Here is a 20,630-nt window from a genome sequence, read left to right on the forward strand (position 1 = left end):
TAATCATTTCCAAAGTGTTTATTTTTAATTTTAAATGCATGTCCAACTTTTTTTAGAAAGGAACCAATTTAATCAATCTGGTCAATTTTTCTAACTCTAGTCATCTTTAATTTTACTCTAACCATTTATAATTTCCCAATTATAATAAATTTTTCATATTCTGAAATTATATAATTAGAAAGTTAAATTTACATTTGAATTGAGTGGAAATTTTAACTATAAAAAAAATTTATATATGTATTTCATAATAATTAGAAAATTTTGAAACAAACCTATTTTATTCTTTGTTTACATCATTGAAATGGAGAAATACTTACGTAACTTTATTCTATCTTAAATTTTTTACTACACCTGAAACAAAAGGCAACGTAGAAATTTTTCGAGGGAGAGAAGACAGGAAAGCATGAAAATTGCTAGAATTAATTTGTAATGCAAAAATAACTTTACATGGGCAGTTTCTGCAATTCGATAATTATTTAAAGATGCTATGTTCTAAACTAGCAACCTTAACCAAAACATAACATTTTAATTCCAAAACCAAAAAAGTAGTAAATATTATGTAGAATCAATTTGCACAAACATACAATTATATACGAGAATGAGACGAAAAAATATGACATTTTTTACATCATCTTTTAAAAGCTGTCTTCAGTGGGAATGATACTTAATAATACTTATACTTATACATTACTATAAAAATAATAAATGATATTACTGAATAATACTTAAGCATTACTATAAAAAGTTTTCAAATTTTAATTATGAACATATCATATCTCCCTACCCTCATTTTATAAAATTCTGAAAATTTATTATGGAGTTGCAATATAAATTACACAGTGCAGTTGTGAAAATTCAAAACAAAATCATGATAAACATTATTTTGGAACATAATTATTTTTATTCCAAAACAAAACTCAATGTAAAAATAAACTTCTTTCAATTATAAAAGCATTATTCTTACCATAATTATTTAATGTAAACACATCGATAATCTTTAGGTAAAATACAAGTTAAGAACACAGATTTGTTATTAAATAAAACAATTTTTATTCTGTTTTATAATAAGCAATAGTTGGACTATGTGCTTTTATTTTATTATCATTTCTAAGTAAAAAAATTTCTGAAATTTTGCATCCATTTCATTCAGTTTTAGTCCGTCAATTGCAAATTATTGTTTACTTGCAACTATATTTCCAAGCGATAAATCAAGGAATCTTTAAATGCTTTATCGAAATTTGAATTAAACCAATTCCTAATAACTATGATTGAGAATATGTAGCAAAATACTTAACTTCTGAAAGCTTAAAGGTCGAAAACGTTGCACAAATGAGTTCATTAAATTAAATATGTTCCTCCAGGCATTAAGAAGAGAAGTAACTTCGAAGAAATTTACAGTCTCACCTTCAGATAAAATGCAAGTGTCAAGGTTGAGAACTGCAACCGGTCCAGCATATTGCCATAGATGTTTATCACTAGACAGCTATGTCGGACCAAGATGCGTTAAGTGCTCATTTGACTTCCCTCATGCACAAAAACTAGAGATGAAAAACCACGAACTGTGCACTTGACCATCCTGCAAGCTATGGAGGGTGTGTTATATTTTCCCCTACCACAAAGATACGATACAATGAGCCTCAAGAAAGAGTTTTCCGAAACAAAATCTATGCAGATGCAGTCAAGAAACAAAACATGTGCAGAAAACATTGAGCGACCCAAAGGATATTTTTTAAACAACTTAATCGGTGGACTGAACGCAATTCCAATGGTTAGTAAAGCAGTTGAGAAGATATAACAAGAGGAACTAAAGAAACATCATTATGAACCTATCAGAATTATGCTGTGGAATATAAACACCAATTCGAGGAATTCAGCAACTTCATTCTTGATGTTGCCTAAGTATGCAACTTCTCGCAAGAAATTAAACCTTCATAATTACCATACTTACAAAACAGACACACAGGCAAAACTTTAAATGAAGTGGTACAGCGATTTTTGCCAAAAAAAAGCCTAAATACTACCTTGTATAGTAGCGATGGATTCGAAGATACTTCAATCCTCCGACAAAAAATAAAAAATGAGTTCTTAAAAATTACAGCTGCTTATAACAAACCATTTAATTACTAAAGACATGCTATCCCGAATGATATCAAGTGCATCGTTGGCTGAGATTACAATCTCTATGTGGGGCTGCAGAGATAGTTACAAAAAGAGTTAAACAACTTTATGACCCCATCATGGACTTAAGCTTAACTATTATCGCACCAACTGAGCCGATTTACTTCCTTTACATCCCACACAGACATCCGAACTTTTCTTACTTTTTTTTATTTTTTACAACAGCCTCCCAATAGGATGTTACACTACCACAGAGTTTTCATTGATAATGTACCTGTTGTAACACTTGGGGATATCATACAGTATACACTCACCATCACTAAAAAGGCAAATCTAGGACTTGTTTTTCAATATCTTCATATAGAGTGATGAAAATCCTCCACTAAGTATTATTGACGACATCAATACTGCAATTTGTACCCTAACTATTGGTATCCAAGATGTTCATAATGACGCAACTAAATCAAGAATTATTAAGCACAACTATATGACACTCCCGCAACAGTTGAACTGATTGGTTACAAGAAAAGACGGCAAATAATAGGAATCCTCGTGATAATAAATAGAAATAAAGAAAAAAAATGATAGCAATCTAGAGACGAGCGAAACAAAGTCGCAGGGTTTTGCAATGAATATCAGTCTGTATGAAGCATGAGTAAAGCACTTAAGACAGCAAAAACTGTAAACAAACCAATTATACACGATAATAAAAACGTGTACAGAGATGAGGAGAAATATTCGCTGATACTATTGAAAATCAATTTCAACTTGACCTTCTGATAAAGATTTAATGACTAACGATACCTATGGTGATTTTTTTAAGAATAATAATAGCCTTGACGATGTTGACCAAACTGAACTTATCAAAAAACTAAATAATTGAAAATCTGCCGGAATCGACAATATGATGAAGCAAATAAACTGTGCAATGCCTGCTTAAAGATCTTTCCAGACTCCGTAAATCATACTTTTTTCCCCACTGACTCAAGAATAACTATCAACTTCCTCCCGAATTTTGGAAAGAGAGAATTATACTTCACAGATTACAACCTTTCATCAACTTTGCACACAAACAACAGTATGTCTTTAGAAGCAACTCATTAGATTTCATCAGTGATGGTATTTACAAGAAAGAAACCCCGCTTTTGACTGCATTCATCACAAAGATGATCAAGCAAGACACAATTAATCACTTCCTTAAGGTCTGGTTTCTTAGGACAAGCGCCTTATCTGGGCGTCAACGTCCCGTTGACGCCAACAAAATACTGGTTTGTTAGCTCAAGGCCTGGTTTCTTAGAACTAGTGCCTTATTTGGGCGTCAGTGGAAAGTTGACGTAGAGCTGACGCCATAAAAATACTTTTTTGTTAGCTCAGCGTGAGCAGTCGGTCCAACGCAGACATTATCTCTCATTGCATGCGTTAATAACGTAAACAAATATTTATTTTGAATCTGTATTGATTTTGTTATTGTCGACCAGTGTTTCAGAGAACAAATAATGACTTTGTCCAAGAAAAAACATATTATGGCTGAGCTAAATGAAGAGTGCTATGTTTAATGAAGAAGCTATGTTTAATGTCAAAATCAAAATCTTGGCTGATTTCAATGTGCTGTTGGATGTTGTCCGCCATTGCTTCTGTGGTTAACGTCACGCTGTAATCCAACTGCAGTTGAGTTGGACGGCAATTGTAGTTCAAGATGAGCGTTCGATGACGTATACTATCAAGCTCACNTACCCCGACCTGCCTGTTCTAAGAAACCAGGCCTTTACGTCACATTCCTGTCTGAAAAAACTTCCAAACGAGACAAAAGCCGATGTTCTTTTATTTAGTTTATACTAGCGCTACTGAAAATACATGATATGTGGATGATCCAAGCTGTAAAGAACAAATTATTATAGAAAAATGATGTGCGATCAGCACAGACAAACTTATGGTTATAAGAAGAAAGGTCATTCATAATATAACTTGGAGAATATCCCACAATACTTTCGGACTAGCCATTCATGATAAACTAAATTGGTACAACCCTATAAATAAAGTCAGTAAAAGTGCGACGTACCTACCTAAATATTAATCAAAGTTATGTTTTTCAAACGTGCTTTTGCTTTTAAGCAATATTGTGAAATTTTATATTTTATGAAAAACTCTTAATTATATAACAACTGTAATTCAATAATAATCTAATTCATGAAATAATATGTTTTATTAACACTAGTTTAAACTACTTACCAGATAACATCTTCATAAATGAATTTATTGAAATTGTCTAATCAGTTCATTAAATTATCATGGAGAATGATTACACAATTTTTAGTATACAGATTCTATTTAAAACAAACATGTATTCAAAAGAGAAGTTTTAGATTTTCAAAATAAAACTAAAAATTTGAATAAACATAAATTGTAAATGAAAGAGCAAAGCAAAGTGTTGCAATATTGAAATAAAGTTAATTTGAATATAATTTTGTGTGTGATAGCTCGAAAGAACTTCATCACCGTCACCCTACGACACCCATTGCAAAGATTACTTGAGTGAATGGAGACAGAAGAACGGAAGTGGACCTCTCACATATCAGGTAAATCATTTGTAAACATACTTAGTTACAAGTCTTAGTGTTGCGCCAAATACCAACTCCAGTGTAGGCAAAAATGCAGCGCCACCAATCTAACTACAAGTAGGTTGCGCTAGCGCCACTAAACTTATTCCAGATAAGTAAGTTACTCTGAGAATGGCAATAGATATAAAAAAAAAGAGCTGATCGGTTTTGAAAATATTTTGAAACGCTGTGCTTTTTTGTTGTTTTTCTTTAAGATCAATGTTCTTTTTTTTGTGTGTGTGTTTTTAAATGTTGTCAATCAATATACAAGATGCCTCGCACAATCATAGTCAATCCGATTAGGAACGACATTTAGTTTCTTTAATTTGGATCTCTCGCATGGTCTCTAATATAGATTCTTTTGTAATGTAATTTCTTTTTTAAACTAATGTTCGCTTAGTTTAAACATGGCTTAAAATAAGTATACGACCACTTTTTACACAAATTTTAACCGCACTATCTTAAAAGCTCGGTGTTATGGGTCTCTTAAACCTTTCGCACTTAAAACTTCTAAAATATAGAGAAAAAACGTATTTTTATTTTGCTTTAGATGTTTTCTTTATTGGGTATTTTTCTTTCCATCCCGTTAAAGTCCCCTCAGAGCCGTGTTCAAGATATAATTTTATTACTTTTTTTCTTTTTTCGATAAAAAAAATATTAATCTTTTGTTTTTTTCTTTAATTATCATTGCATTTTTAAGAATATGAAAGATGTGTTCATAGAAACATTTTAAGCTCTTTTAACTATTTTGCATGATTAATATATATTTTAAAATATTCTCCTTCTTTTCCCAGTGCATAGTAGAAACAAAGGAAATAAAAAATCTTATGCCTAGCACATGACATTCACGTTCAGCTATTTTAACAAATAAATTTTTGGCATAAATATGAAATTTATATGTGAGATATTTAATACCGTTACTTTAAAGAAAAAATCACATATGTTTTTAATGGCTGTCAAAAGTTCATAAATGTAAAAGATTTCAAACGCAGGTTAAAATCTAGTGGCTGTTAATAAAAGAATCTTTCTTGATTTTAGAGTTTAAGTAAGTAAATTTGTTTACGAAGTTTGAATAAAGTTGTCTCCATGCGTTTAAGTTGCTTTTTTAATTCAAAGTAATCACCCACAGCTTACTCTGAAATACTGTTTTTAAACTGAAACATTCCTAAAAAACTTTTTTTTTCTAAGAAACTATCAATTAAATTCTATAAAGGGGAATAAAATTTGTTTTTAATGAACACTGATTGTCAGATGATTCGAAAAACTCTTATTAATTTTCTATAAACCATTATTACAACATTCACAAGTTTTAAAATGATCCACTTCTATTCTTAGCATTCTCCATGAAAAACATAAACTCATAAACTGTTGCCATTCGAATTCATATAAGTATTAAACTAACGAATAAAATATTACAGATTATAAACGATGACGTCATTACAAATTCTTTACGCGACATCCTCCCATCTTGATTAAATATTATTTAATCAAGTAGAACATTTTCTAAAAATGCATAAACAAGCAATAAATATAAAATTTAACTACATATAAAATTACTAAATGCATTATATACTATATCTAAGATTAAAAATAAACATTTCCAATAAAAGCATTGAAACACTAATAAGTAAATACTTAATAACAACGCTATACTTAAAAGTAAATGTTTTTTACAGTCATCTAAATATCTAATAGGTTTCTTAATCACCCGACCACTTCCGATTCTAATTTGTCGTACAATTGTGTAATATCCATCTTATTCCTTAAATTTGTAGCATTTTTAACGACAAGAGCCAAAAGTTCCCGAACATAATATTTAATTAAAAGTTCCTCTTGGCCAAACCTTGATTTCAAACTCTCAATAACTTTGCAACAATTATCGGCCGTCGGCGGGTAACTATCCACTATTTCACGAGCTCTTCCTTCGACTGTCACGCATTGAATAAGATATTGAAATTTATCTTCATCGTCCGTCGATTTATTTTCGTGTAATCTACTGAATTGGCCCCAAAAATGCAGCCAATCTTTTACCTCGCCACTGATATGTACAAGTTCTATTTTCGGAAGCTTAAGTTTAGTTTTTTCATTTTTAACCGAATTATCTTTCTTATCTTTCAGTTTATGAGAATTAAGAATCCTTTTTACACAAACAGAATCTAACTTTTCTCTGTATTCTTCAATGATACAGTATTCTTTTTCAAAATCGTCTGCTTTGACGACTTCTGTCAAAATGGCGTTACATATATCTTCATCTAATTTCGATAAATCAATAGAAATTCTTTCCAAAGATGATAATTTACTTTTTAAATCTTCAAAATTTAATTCAGTTTTATCGAGAGCCGCAATTAAAATATTATATAAGCGAGTAAAAGAAGCTCTTACCGACTTTCTTTTCATTATGAGCAGATCCATTTAGAATTCCAAACTTGAGAAATTTTCAAATAAGAGAATAAAAATATCTGACTTAAATGTCGATCAAATGCAAACGATTACGTCCGGGTTTCACCACAATGTCAGAATCATCGAAAAACTCTTACTAATTTTCTATAAACCTTTATTACAATATTTACAAGTTATAAAAGGATCCACTTCTATTCTTAACATTCTCCATGAAAAACATAAACTCATAAACTGTTGCCATTCGAATTCATATAAGTATTAAACTAATGAATAAAATATTACAGATTATGAACGATGACGTCATTACAAATTATTTACGCGACACTGATCTCACGAAAATTTATAGAGCATTTAATCGCTGCTTCTCGGCTCTCACAACATTAGTAGATGGCTCTGCTTATTTTCGTTTCATTATGCGAAACACGCTATGATATTTGAATGTTTTGTGGCGTAACTACCACTACAGATATTAAATACCAATTTACTAGTGTATAAACATGCTTATTATTAGAATTCACCCTTAGCCTCCAACTTAAATTTTTTAGATAAAATTATTGCTGTTAATAGTCATCTCGGTCTTTTAATCGTGAGTACTCCCTGAGAAGGGGCAATGAGTGATGCCACCCCTAATCTTTATTTGCCTTAATTTTTTGTTTGATCTGTAACTAAATCTAAATTTAGATAGTAATTATTGTTTAAGTTTAAACTTAAGACGACATCTGCATTTCTCTCGCCATTATCTGTCATATTCTAGTCCTCCCACCGGACAGGTACTCAATCGAAGTCATATTATGTTGCGGTACCTTTTGATGGAAGAAGGTTGACCCTCGCTTTCGTGAGTGATGTTGTGTTAACATGGCTCTTCCGCCAACACAAAACTAAATACCATCTTGCCATGAATCTGGGCTTTAGAAAGGCCCAAACGTTACTAAACTTTATGAAATATTTACCCCGACCTGCCCCAATTTAGGGCATACGGGTAAATGTTTATTAAAATCAAGAAAACAAAAAAGTACATAAAATACAAAAAAGTAACATTACAGAGTAACATTATGCAAACGTTACAGAGTCTGATGGCAACAGCAGTAAAATAATTAAAATGCTCCAAGAGTAAAGTGGTAAAACAAACAATTATCAAATACAATTAAAAGGAGACGCTAAAATTTGCAAAGCAAGGAAAGGCAATGTAAATAAGCCAATTAAAAAGCACAATGTAGTGAATAAATAGATTAAAACAGAATTAAAAAGCGAATGAGATAGATAAAACAACAAAACGTTGTCAAAATAACGGGAAGCGAACAGGCGGGCAGCCCAACAACCGGGACTGAGATTAATTCGTGTAGAGCGGATCCAAAATGTCATCAGGGGCGAGTGCGTCCTCCAGGGTGCGTTTAATGATGTTTTTAATAATTTGCCTCTGTTTATTAGTCCTGCACCAAGATCTTATGTCGCCTCTTCTGTCAAAACTATTTCCCCTAATGGTTGCAAATTTTTGACAGTCAAGCATCAGATGTTTAATAGTCTGATAGTGACCGCAATATTTGCACGCGGAGGATTTTTGAAACATCCTAGCTTGGTGATCGCCAAATACACCATGGGAAGTTAAAAACTGATTAAAGTAAAAATCGCTGGATAAAAAACATTCGTTAACTGTAGGTATCAAATAGTGTGTGTGTCTCCCGTTTGCAGAGCTGCTCCACCTGTCCTGCCATAAAATCCTACTGACCTGCCTCTGTCTATGTTTGACCTGGGGTTTTGTTATGGTGTAGTGAAAGTCCACCCCGTCCAATAAGGTGCCCTTTTTGGCTAAAAAATCTGCTTCCTCGTTGCCAGGCTCCCCCGAGTGGGCTTTAATCCAATTGAATAAGCATTGTTTGTTTTGAACAATTTCCTTAATTTCTTCTACAAGAGGATCTGTTGGGGTTGGGTTTTCAAGGGCCTGCAACGAGGACTTTGAGTCAGAAAAGATAGTGTATTGTTCAATATTGTTATTGTTTGCCCAAAGGGTAGCCAATTTGATTGCCGTAAGTTCGGCGGAGTAGATACTACACTCATTATTTAAACGTGCGGTCTGTTCGTAAATAGTATGGTTATCCAGTTTCACCAAGAAACCACAACCCACCCGATCTTCATTAGCGCCTGTGCTTTCATTGGTCACCTGTTTCTTACTGCCATCAGTGTAGAACTCGTAGCCAACGCCCCTCGGTGAGCCGAAACCCCTACTAACGATCTTTAACTTCGTAGGGTCATACACAGGGACTGAGTAAGGGATATAATTTTTAAGTTCATCTGTTTGATAATCGCTGTCGTTAAATTCCTCTGGTGACCAGGTATGTCGTTTAATCGAAATAGTTGCTCTAATTTTTAAGTCAATAGGTATGACTCCTGCAAGTATTTGTAGTGCCTCCGTGCTAGTTGTAGAATAGCATTTAGTGATGTTGAGCAATGGAATTCTTTGGATAGTTAGGAGATTCTGGTTTATTTTAACTTTATTCTTATACCACACGGAGGCACCATAAATGATTTTCTTTTCAATAGCCTGCAGATATATCAATTTCAAGATATTCGGACTAAGTCCCCATGTGGCTCTACTGAACTGTTTTAGTCTGTCATAGAACGTGAAGATATCTGTTCTTAGATACTCCAGGTGTGGGATCCAGCTCAGCCGAGGATCGAGCACCACACCAAGGTATTTCAGTGTCCTTACATAGGCCGCATCTTACATAGGCCGTCCTGGTCCCCTCCATTTTTAAGCGAGGTGTTCTCTTAATACATTTCGCGTCTTTGGGGAAGGTTATAAGTTTTGTCTTGTCGGGTGAGAATTTTAATTTGTGACTTCCGGCCCAATTTACCATATTTTGAATAATTTCGGTCCCCAGCTTATCGAGACGATAAAGAATGGTGTGCTTCATTAAAAGGAAGACGTCATCAGCAAAGGCCAGTAGTTTGCAATCGTTAAAATCAAAACTAGTTAAAAGAGAATCAATTAAAATTAGCCATAAAATTGGTCCCAGGGATGATCCCTGTGGAACACCAATATTAGTTGGTAAAATAACAAATTGATCATTAAAATCATAACAGACATGTCTGTTGTTAAGGAAATCGTAAACATTATGGCAATCGCAAACATTATACTAAACTTTATGGTAAATTTTTCCACCTAGGGGAAAATTAGCAAAATCAATGTCTCATTTTTATTTATGTAAATTTTTTTGAACCCAGGTATTACAGCATTGTAGTGAGTTAATAAATATTTTTAAAAAAATCAACCACAAACACAAAACTGTGCCATTTCTCCATATTGACATTTTGCAGAATAAGCATAGAGGGCGATAGATTAAACTTGACCTAACGGTTATGAATAACTGTTACTGTAGCTAAGAAAATAGGGTACTTTGGTATTTACCCGTCGATCATCTTCGTACTTCGGGATTATCCCGTCCTCCATTTTCGCCAAACCTGATATTATCGCCAAGAGGAACCTTCCGCACCAATGGATGGTGTTTTCGACACTAGGGAGGGCAGCAAGCTCTTGACTGCATATACTTCCGTGTTACTGTTTTTGGTGTGTTTTGAAGCCATTTGGCTTACAACGTGAACATTGTGTTATGATACTTTCTTTAGTAGTATTTCTTGTATACGTGTATCCGTTACTCGATTTATTATTTGTGTTTAAAAGAAGAATTGTTATAAGAATTGCCTTTTGAAGACCTGTCATTTCAAGGCGAAATACGGATATTTCACGTGAGAAAAATAATAGCAACCGTAAGCGGAACCTCAACTCTATCGTTCACTCTAAGGGTAATTTCACAGTTCTGAGTAGCCGATAGGGTTGCTTAATTGCCCGAACGGTTGCTCGTAATAGTTGCCATTGTTTGCTATTTATCTCAGCTTTTGGCCAATATTATTTTTTAATGTGATGCTATTATCTCATAATATCCCAACGATGTTTGTAAAGGAAATAAAAGTAAACCACAGACCCTCTAGAAATGATATTCGTTTAATTTTATGTATTAATTTAATTAATTCAATGAATTAATTCAAAATTTCATCCGATCATCCTCTTCATCAACGTTCGCGCCATTTTTATTTACATTTGTAAACTTCATCACGTTGAATCGAAACGTCATAAAAACAAATCATCTGATTAATCCGAGTGTGAGTTGCTTTTATTTATAGGCAATTTTTCTTGCTGAGGAAAGAAACATTTGCTGGTCATTTAGGCTACTGTGATTTCTATGGTTCCAGGAAAAAAAGGTACCGGAAAAAAAGGTCCCGGAAAAAAAGGTCCGGAATAAAAGGTCCCGGTAAAAAAGGTACCTGTGTATTGAAAATTCTGTGGGGGAAAATATTTGAAATGAGAAGATTAGATTGATGCGCTTTCTGCTGTTCCGTGCATGTTTTTTTTCCGTGTCGCGCGTTTTCAACTAATTAAAAAGGACCAATACTTTCACCTCCAATCACGAATAAACATCCAACACATAAATCCTCCCAACTTTCCCGATTGGCTACTTTAAGCCTCACATTAGCAACTTCTTCACAAAATATAATTTAAAATAGAAAATAACACATTTTCACTTTAAAAAATTACAAAAAAAAGTTAAACATTATTGAAAAATTTAAATAGTATCTTCCCGCTTTAAAAAATAATCAAAGAAGAATAAATAAATGAAATAAAATTTTTAAAAAAAGCGTAATACAACCTGCCCATAAGTCCCCCCCCCTTACCCTTCTCCTTACCTCAATGATCTAATCTGAATTATTACAGATAAAAAGAATATTCATTGAAACAGCGAGAAGCATTCATGCTGCCCAAAAAGCGAGAGGGGGTTCACCTACAGATTTTCCCTATGGAGGTACCTTTTTTTACCGGGACCTTTTTTTCCAGGGACCCTTTTTTCCGTACCTTTTTTTCCCGGGACCTTTTTGACCGGGACCTTTTATTCCGTACCTTTTTTACCGGGACCTTTTTTTCCGTACCTTTTTTTCCGGGACCTTTTTTTCCGTCTACCGATTTCTATATCACACGAGGATTTTCGAGCAATTTTTGTTGAAAGTAGAGGATACGATGTGCTTACAATTAACTTGCCGGTTCCTTTGCCGATAATTTTCATCAGGTGATATACCAATACGAATTGTCATTTGAAAAAAGAATCGTTATAAAACACTTATAACCTTGTTTACAATATACCAACTTCAAAATTTAAACGTAAGTGATAATTTGTAAAATGAGCTTAATATCCCTGCTCGGACAATATGCTAACACTAACGTATGATTGTCCGCCAGGAAATCAAACTGTAATAAACAAGTAAGAAGAGGCCAAATAAGAACTGCAAAAAAAGCGAGTTATTTCTAAATCAAGCTAGCGACACTGTCACCTTTTTTAACAATACATCTCTAAATAACTAAAACAAGTCTCATTTTAAACTCACCAGAATTACTTAATATTATTAATATCCCATAAAGTACAGCAGATTTGAGCTCAGAAATAATATAATTTATTTCTTTTATTAAAAACAAAATTGTCTGTTTGAAAATATCGTCTAGCAGAATAAGCTGTAGTAAGCAGTTGTATACTTTCTAACCGGAAGTAGAGCAGGTCAAGAACTGTTGTTGCTCACATTTATATTAAAAACACCATCCATACCATCAAATTCTATCATATTTACTGTGTTATCTTTCACTACGCGAGCTAGTTTGACCCGAAAACTATAGGATTCGTATTTAAACGAACTTATGTGGCGGTTTTTTTTCGCTTTAAAAGCTATCAAGAATTTTTGGCCTCCGAAATGATTTATAATAACATACATGGTTAGATTCAAGAATAATTCAATGTGTAATTATAAAAAAATGTAGATACTTTCTTTGTTTTGATTATTTTTACACTGACATTATTTTATTATTATTTTTTGATAAATTTAAAGTGCTTGGAAATTGCTTTTCATTATGATGGTGCATTTTCGCGATCGTTGGCAGGATAATCCCAGGGTACTGAAAATAGCATATTGTTTGCAAAAAAGCATAATTTCATGCAACGATAAACTATTATTCTTAATTTTAAAAATTTGCTCTCTGAAGACTGACATTATATGTTTTGCATTAGAAAGCTCGTCCTAACTATAATTTATACAAAAACTTGAGTAGTAATTTTTCTTTGTTTTAAAGTGTATTAAATGTATCTTCCCCAAACCCATGACTCTCCGATAGTACCTGTAAAGACTGGTGTTAAATCCTCTTCAGATTTAATTTTGACCCCGCAATACTGTAACAAAGGCATTAAAAATAACATTTGAAGATAAAGGAGGGGGAGGAACGGTTTATGCCCAGTTCTCACAAATTTGACAAATGGATCTGTTGAATTTTGAAGATTACTTAAGTTTTGATAAATCAATAACCTGAAAAAATCGGTTCTTTCCGAGAGTTTATAACTCTGTGAAGATGGGTCGCTCTGAGGAGATCTCGGAATCAGTTTAGCATACCCCCATCATCTTCATTTATTGTTGTTATGTGTAATCAGCATCAAGAAGAGGCTTAATGTTGGGTTTTTTTGGCTCATTGCAATAAAGTGTGAAGCTGATTAATACAATTGACTTGGCACATTCTAAAATGACTGCTTACATAGTACACAATTATTCAATCAGTCGACAACACATTTTTCAAGACTTCCTTTTTTCATTAACTTGTGATATTCAAATATTTTTTTTATCCTTCAAAGTTCCTTCAACATTTTCAAATCTTTTGAGGTTGCTTTCTCTCTTTCTTACAGGACTGTTTTCAATCCTGTATTATTCAGAGCTTGAAGAAGGAGGACTTATGCATTCCTTATTTCATATCCTACCCTCACAGAGAACGGATCTGCGATAAATGTATGTATAGAAGTCAATGTATATCACGCATGATTTATGATATTTGTTCCCGTTTGAAAAATTAAAATGTTAAGCCGAAAAATTATAATAATACAGGGTGTTTATAAATTCCCGGACTAATTTTGATGTTTAATAACTCATAAAATAATGAAGATATAAACAAACTTAAGGCATTTATGGATGGAATAACTCATATATTTTCCTTTTCAGGTTTGAATATCTTTACTTTTCTAGATATCGTTTGCGCGTGTGGTTAATTTTAGATAATTTCATTTCCCAGTCTGAATATCTGTACTTTTCTAAATATCGTCTGCTTATTAATACACCACAGATTTTATGGTGGTTCATAGAAACGAAATCGATAGTACAAGCACAGAGAAATTGCAGAAGAATTTACCAAAAAGATCCTTCATCCAAAAGTAGCATCTTGAGGAGGAAAGAGAATTTTCTAGAAACTGGACGTATCGCAGATAAGAAACGTTTCGGACGTCCCTGCACTAGTGATTTTGACGTTGAGCGTGTCAGACAGACATTTTTAGACACTCCTAGAAGATCTGTGACATCAGCGGCAGGAGAATTGGATATGCCAATTTCGACGGTGTACAAGGTTATTAAGAAACAATTAAGACTGCATGCATACAATGTTCAAATTGTTCAAGGTTTGGAACCGGACGATAGGCCTAGGAGGATGACGTTTGCAACAGATATAACAGGAAGGATAGAAGATGCTGCTGATTTTCTGAAGAGCATAATGTTCTCCGACGAAGCATCCTTTCATGTTTCTGGCATTGTTAATCGCCATAATGTGCACATATGGGGATCGATCTGAAAACCCCCATAAATACCGTGAGAAAAAAAGGGATTCCCCAAACGTTAATGTGTGGTGTGGACTAATGCACGACTGAGTCATTGGGCCTTTCTTTTTTACAGAAAAGACGGTCTCATCAGTCGTATACTTAGAAATGTTGGAAAACTTCGTATTTCCACAACTAGAAGAGCTTCAGCCACATGTCTTTTTGCAACAAGATGGTGCACCACCTTATTGGGGTATCATCGTAGTTCTTTGAATGATCATTTTTCCGGAAGATGGATTGGGCGAGGAAGTCCAATTCCTTGGCCACCCAGATCACCTGATATAACGCCGCTGGACTTTTTTCTTTGGGGATTTATAAAGGACAATGTTTACAGGAGGATCGTGTCGAACATTGATGACCTAAAAGCCAGAATTACAACCGCATAAGCCTCTGTGGATGCCGACATGCTTGCCGCTACCTGGCGTGAAATTGACTATCGACTTGATATTCTCCGTGCGACGAAGGGGGCACACGTGGGAGTTCATTGACAAGGGTCATGAAACTTTTTGAGTCTATCCAACCATTTATATTATTAATTTTAATCTATCTTTACTATTTTATGAGTTATAAAACATCAAAATGGGTCCGGGACTTTATGAACACCCTGTATATGTAACCGCTAATGAAACTTATTCACCCAAAAAAAATTTCACGTAAAAATGATTTTTAACAATTATTCAATTATTTACTATTTTTATTGCTTAATATAATGATGAACGAAAAAAATTTTGAGTTAAGAGTCATACACTTTTAAACCCTATTAATTAATCTATGTAATCAAGTTTCAGTTGTTTTTATAAATTAGCAAGCCGGAAAATTAAAATTTGTTACTTTTAAAAAAATATTTTGGTGACAATGAGAGAAAAATATTTAATTGAGCGATTAGTGTCTAAATGTTGAAAACTAACAAGGAACTTGCCTTACGCAAGCGTAGCTTAAGTTTCATTCATGATTTCACGTTGTTTTGATTTGATATCGTTTTTTTTTATTTATAAAATGCGATGTTTCTTTCTAAGTCGTCTGGTCAGTCGTCTTTTCAGTCTATTTAACTTTGCAACCCGCTATTTTCTAGTCCATGGTTTCATTTCGTCTTTTCTGTGATTTTTAATTTTTTTTCTCAAACCTGGACTAACAGATGGCAGTCTGGAATAACAGATATTTCTGGGAAATTTGCAAGTCTATTTTGTAACATTTTACGCACTCTTTTCAATGTGTGATGTTTGTTGCTTTTTACACAACACAAAACATGAAAGGAAAAATTGCAAAGAAACACAAATCCGGTGCGAAGATTGCATGGTAGGATTTTGCATTGAGTCCTGTTTCGAACTTTATCGTTCTAAACTTCATTTCTAATAAATATTTTGTAAGTATTTTGCATAATTTCCTTAATATATAAGTCTGACCTTTGTATTTCAAGAAATCAATCATAATTTAACCATGATTAATTATCAAAATTTTGCTACAATTTTTTTATGGTCTTATTCTGTATTAAAAAGGAAAAAACTCTTTTGAAAATTTTTTCTTTCAATATTTTAACTCTATATGTAGATTTAAAAATACGTAATAAAAACTACGAAATTTTTTTTAAGCTATTTTAATTAAAAAAAATTACGCAGCTAGACGGTAAAAGTATAGATACAAATTTTTCTTATATTTTCTTGTATATTAAAATGCTATTGCTCCAAATAACATTTAGATTAATTTCGTTAATCTAAGAATTAAAATCAATTTGAACGAAGTATTTTATTGCTTGAAGACTAAAACGATGGAACTGTTAATATTTATTTAACCTCCTTTATTAATTTGTTGATAGTGTCATCAAGGATAAGTAAATGCGTTGGAAGCTCGTTTACTATTATACTATAAGTGTATTAGATCATATAGCTTGAATAATTTTAAGAAGAAAAAAATAAACACTATCGAAATACGCCTAAAGTATATCCCGAATTATATCTAGAATACTTTTTAGAAACGATAAATAAAAATAAAAAATATACTTTCAAACAAATTTCAAGCAGGATGGAAATTTTAACTTGAAAGAAATAACTGTCTCATTTGATTTTTGAAATTTTACTTGTAGACGGAATTTTCGACGTTTTTAAAGAAAATGATCTTAAATCTATCAGTGAAAAATTTGCACTGAAATTGATTTTTTTGAAAACTGTGACTAATTATTATTTTTTTCAACAAAGAGCCTATGTAATTATCTAATATAAAACTCATTTCAATATTACTTGAATTAATTTAATACACTGTTTTACTAAATGAATAATCCATAGAAACTGATGCAAAAAAAACTTCATTGGCTTCAAAAAATATGATAATAAAAGCGTGCGTTCAAAAATTCGCACCAGAAGTCGCTTGGCTTATACCATAATACTATATTATGAAGTTATATTTAAATTTAAAATTTTAAAAGCAGAAATTTCGATTTAATGAAATTGAATATTGTGGTGTGAAATACATTTTATCTTCTTCATTTTTCTGCTACCATTTCAGTATTTTGAGGACCTTACGAACTCTGTTTAAAAGAAGAGTACTGTATTAGAGTGTTGGCCAAAATCTGAAAACAAGTTTGTTAATTCAGGAAAAAAGTTTGGCAAGAAACACGTTGGCGATAGGATCAGGCAACAAAAAGTGATTGTCCGTGGTATGACTTGATGGTGCTTAGTTGCAAAATCGAATTATTCCCAACAAAATTTCTCTTTGCTTTTGCAAGTTACTTGCGTCGGTCTTCCAAAAGAAAATTTGGATCAAACATATAGTTTTCTTTTTTTTTTTTAGTAAACTTTAGTTGTTTAACTACTTAACTTTTAAGTGTGAGAGCCATACTGTCTCCAAGGCATTATTCTCCCTTAGAAAAGCAGTTCAAGCATTTTGCCTAGACATTCGATTATAGTCTAGTTGCAAATTCTTTCGAGACTAGTCTAGAAATCTGTCACTTATTGTAAGATTTTTGAACAATTTTCTTCCCCTTCATTCCAAAATAAAATGTTTAACGTTTCTCTATAACAATTGAAATCAATTAAAATCTTTGATATGAATAGGATTTATTTTATTTCTTCTGATATTTGTTTCGAAAGATTACCTCACTTAAGAAATAAGCAAAAGGGAACAAATAACAAGAGAGAAAATAAATTATGCGATGCGAGGCATTTCAGGCCTGCAGTTTGGAGTCAGTAATCGATTAGAGAAAGTTTTACTTCAGGTAAGACGCTGAAATTTGTCATTTTTTAAAAATATTTCATTTATATTTAACATGGCATTTTATTCATTTATTAACACAGTAGATGGTAATAAGATCATTAATTGCAGTTTACATTACATTCCAGAGGTAACCTTAAATCACAAAAAACCATTTCAAAATGCAACTGTTAAATTTCTTTCAATTCGTGGTTATTGCCTTGGTTGGTGTTATTTTCTATTGGAAGATAAATAACTAACATCTAATATTATACAGCGCACTTACTCTAGATAAGAAATATTTTCTCCCAACAGAATATAGATGAATGTGTCATTCTCTAGAGTATCTTTAAGATTTTTAAACAAACTGGTACGTAAATTATTTTTTCACATCAGACTAATTTTAAGGTAAATTTTTTATTTATAACTAGAAAACTTCGAAATCTATTTATTTATTTATTATTTATTTTTTTTTTTTGCAGATAATATATTCATTTCCGAAAAATTGCAAACTAATTGCAAAGAAGAGTGCAGAAATCCATGCTTGTAAGTATTGCAATGCTTTGTTTCTTTCCAGACAATATACCAATGCCTTCATTTTGATAGGAGTGCGCGGGTAGACTATATTTGAGGGTGCCCCTAGATTCTCGCCAAGTTGTGATCGCGGTTGATCGCCAAGCTGGGCGATGTTGAAACCCAATCGTGATTCTGACTGGTTTAGATTTTAGTGATATTTTTAAATGTTCAACGGTATATGTGATTTCAGAGATCCGTTAGTTCAAAGTTGGATACCGGCTGGTAAGGTTACTTTCGCTTTTGGTCAATAGGATCGAAGGTATGTGGGCAGTCATAAATTGGGACTTTAGAAAAAAATTTCATCGCCAGTAAGGTACCACAGACGCAATTTTCAATTCGTATTTCGCAGAATTTATGTGGCGATGGAGGTACACAGATTCTATTCATGATAAATTTAGACAGTATCTAACCGCCATTAGAGAATTCGGTGCACCTAAATCAGAGGATATTCAAGCTTAACGAAAAAGTGAGTAGTTTTTTTTCCTTTTCTTTCTGTGCTTACTCCACTAATTTTTGTTTCGATTCAAAATGCATTTTATTGGATTTATTAATTTTGCTCATATCGGGTTCATTGCAATTTTATAAAGTTTTGACCGATGTTTTATTGAAATATCATTATATTTTGGCAGCCATTCCTGTTACCACGATGTTCCGGGCAAACAAGAATGGCGCCAAACATCAGTCGCCAATTTCGCCAAGGGGCACCCTGAAGTGAATTTTTACCGGAGTGCGCTATAAAATAGACCGATTGAGTGAATTTTTTCTTCTAAATTTATTATTCAATTTCATACAAAGAATTTACTTTCCTTAAAAAGCTGTTTTCCATATTTTCTAACATCATAACGACTTGAAATATTTCTGTTTAACGGCTAGACACAAAAACGACTTTATATAACTGAGAGATTGAATTTAGTCCTTGAAATTTTATTGACCCAAGAATTTGCTGTGTAACCGATAAATAAGGCGTTATTTATGGAATGCGTTTATCGTTATTGAACATTTTTCTAAATTTTACTTGGGTAATATAGAGTTTTAAGTTCTAAAGTTCAGGTTGCTACAATATTTAATAGATTTTTACTATTTAATCGATAATCGATTAAATCGATATTTAATCGATCTTAGAGTTCTTTAATGAGTGGTTCATTAAGAAATAGAGAATATTTCTCCGTCGTTAATTATTTTTTGCCTTTTCGAAAACGTTAGTTTCATCATTCTTCACATCAGTTTAGTTGAATCATTCATTGGTGGATTTTAAAAAAACGTGCTTTTAAAAAAGCGCTAAAGTTTGGTGGCAAACACGGGCAAAAACCAAATCAAATGCATGCAGACGTTTTGTAGCTATACAATAAGTGAAACTGTCAGGAAAAAACATATTTTGATCAAATTATTCTTAGTAAATAAATCATTTTCGTGTGCTATTATTGCAACATGCCAATTATTCAGGAACAGAATGAATGTTTAAATAAGGATAACATAATTTCTATAGTTAAAATAATAACTTAAGAGAAAGAAACTCTTCAATTGTGTCTGGCTTATTGAAGGCTTATAATTTAGTTTTGATTTTCTTCTGGAATGACATTTTACAATAAAAACAATACACGATATTATTTTTAGTTACTAATTTGTAACTACTTTTTTTCTCTCTCTTTTACTCCTTTTTAGCTTATCACACCAAAGCTTTCATGAATGAAATAGCCAAAGCACAATTTCTAAAATGCTAGTAAAAAAAACATTTCTTCTATTATATACGATGCATAATTTAACAATAAAAGCGTATTGTATTTCCTAAATAATATGATTATAGTATTGCCATAGCAAGGATTAGGCTAAGTCATAAAACAATTTCCAACGCTTTATTTATCCTGACATTTTTAATGATTATAACCAGCAAATAATTAATATATTATAATTAGCATCATGTAATACTATAATTATAGTGCGTATGTTAGATAGAGTCCCTAAATTAGACAATGAAATGAGCGATTTTATTATCGCCTTTGTTTGGAAAATTTCAAAACTGCGATCATCATGAAAC

The 20,630-nt window shown here is 32.4% G+C and overlaps 1 protein-coding gene across 1 annotated transcript in view; it reads left to right on the forward strand.

The window, feature by feature from the left end:
* The window catches only part of LOC122269866 (uncharacterized), a 28,851-nt gene extending 10,282 nt beyond the window's left edge, over positions 1-18,569 (forward strand). Inside the window, exons 6-8 of the mRNA XM_043044949.2 lie at positions 4,596-4,694; positions 13,883-13,982; positions 18,502-18,569. Coding sequence (XP_042900883.2) covers positions 4,596-4,694; positions 13,883-13,982; positions 18,502-18,569 — 267 coding nt within the window. The remainder of the gene's footprint in view (positions 1-4,595; positions 4,695-13,882; positions 13,983-18,501) is intronic.
* Positions 18,570-20,630: the final 2,061 nt, after the last annotated feature.

The sequence above is a fragment of the Parasteatoda tepidariorum genome, chromosome 3, assembly GCF_043381705.1.
Source record: "Parasteatoda tepidariorum isolate YZ-2023 chromosome 3, CAS_Ptep_4.0, whole genome shotgun sequence".
NCBI lineage: Eukaryota > Metazoa > Arthropoda > Arachnida > Araneae > Theridiidae > Parasteatoda > Parasteatoda tepidariorum.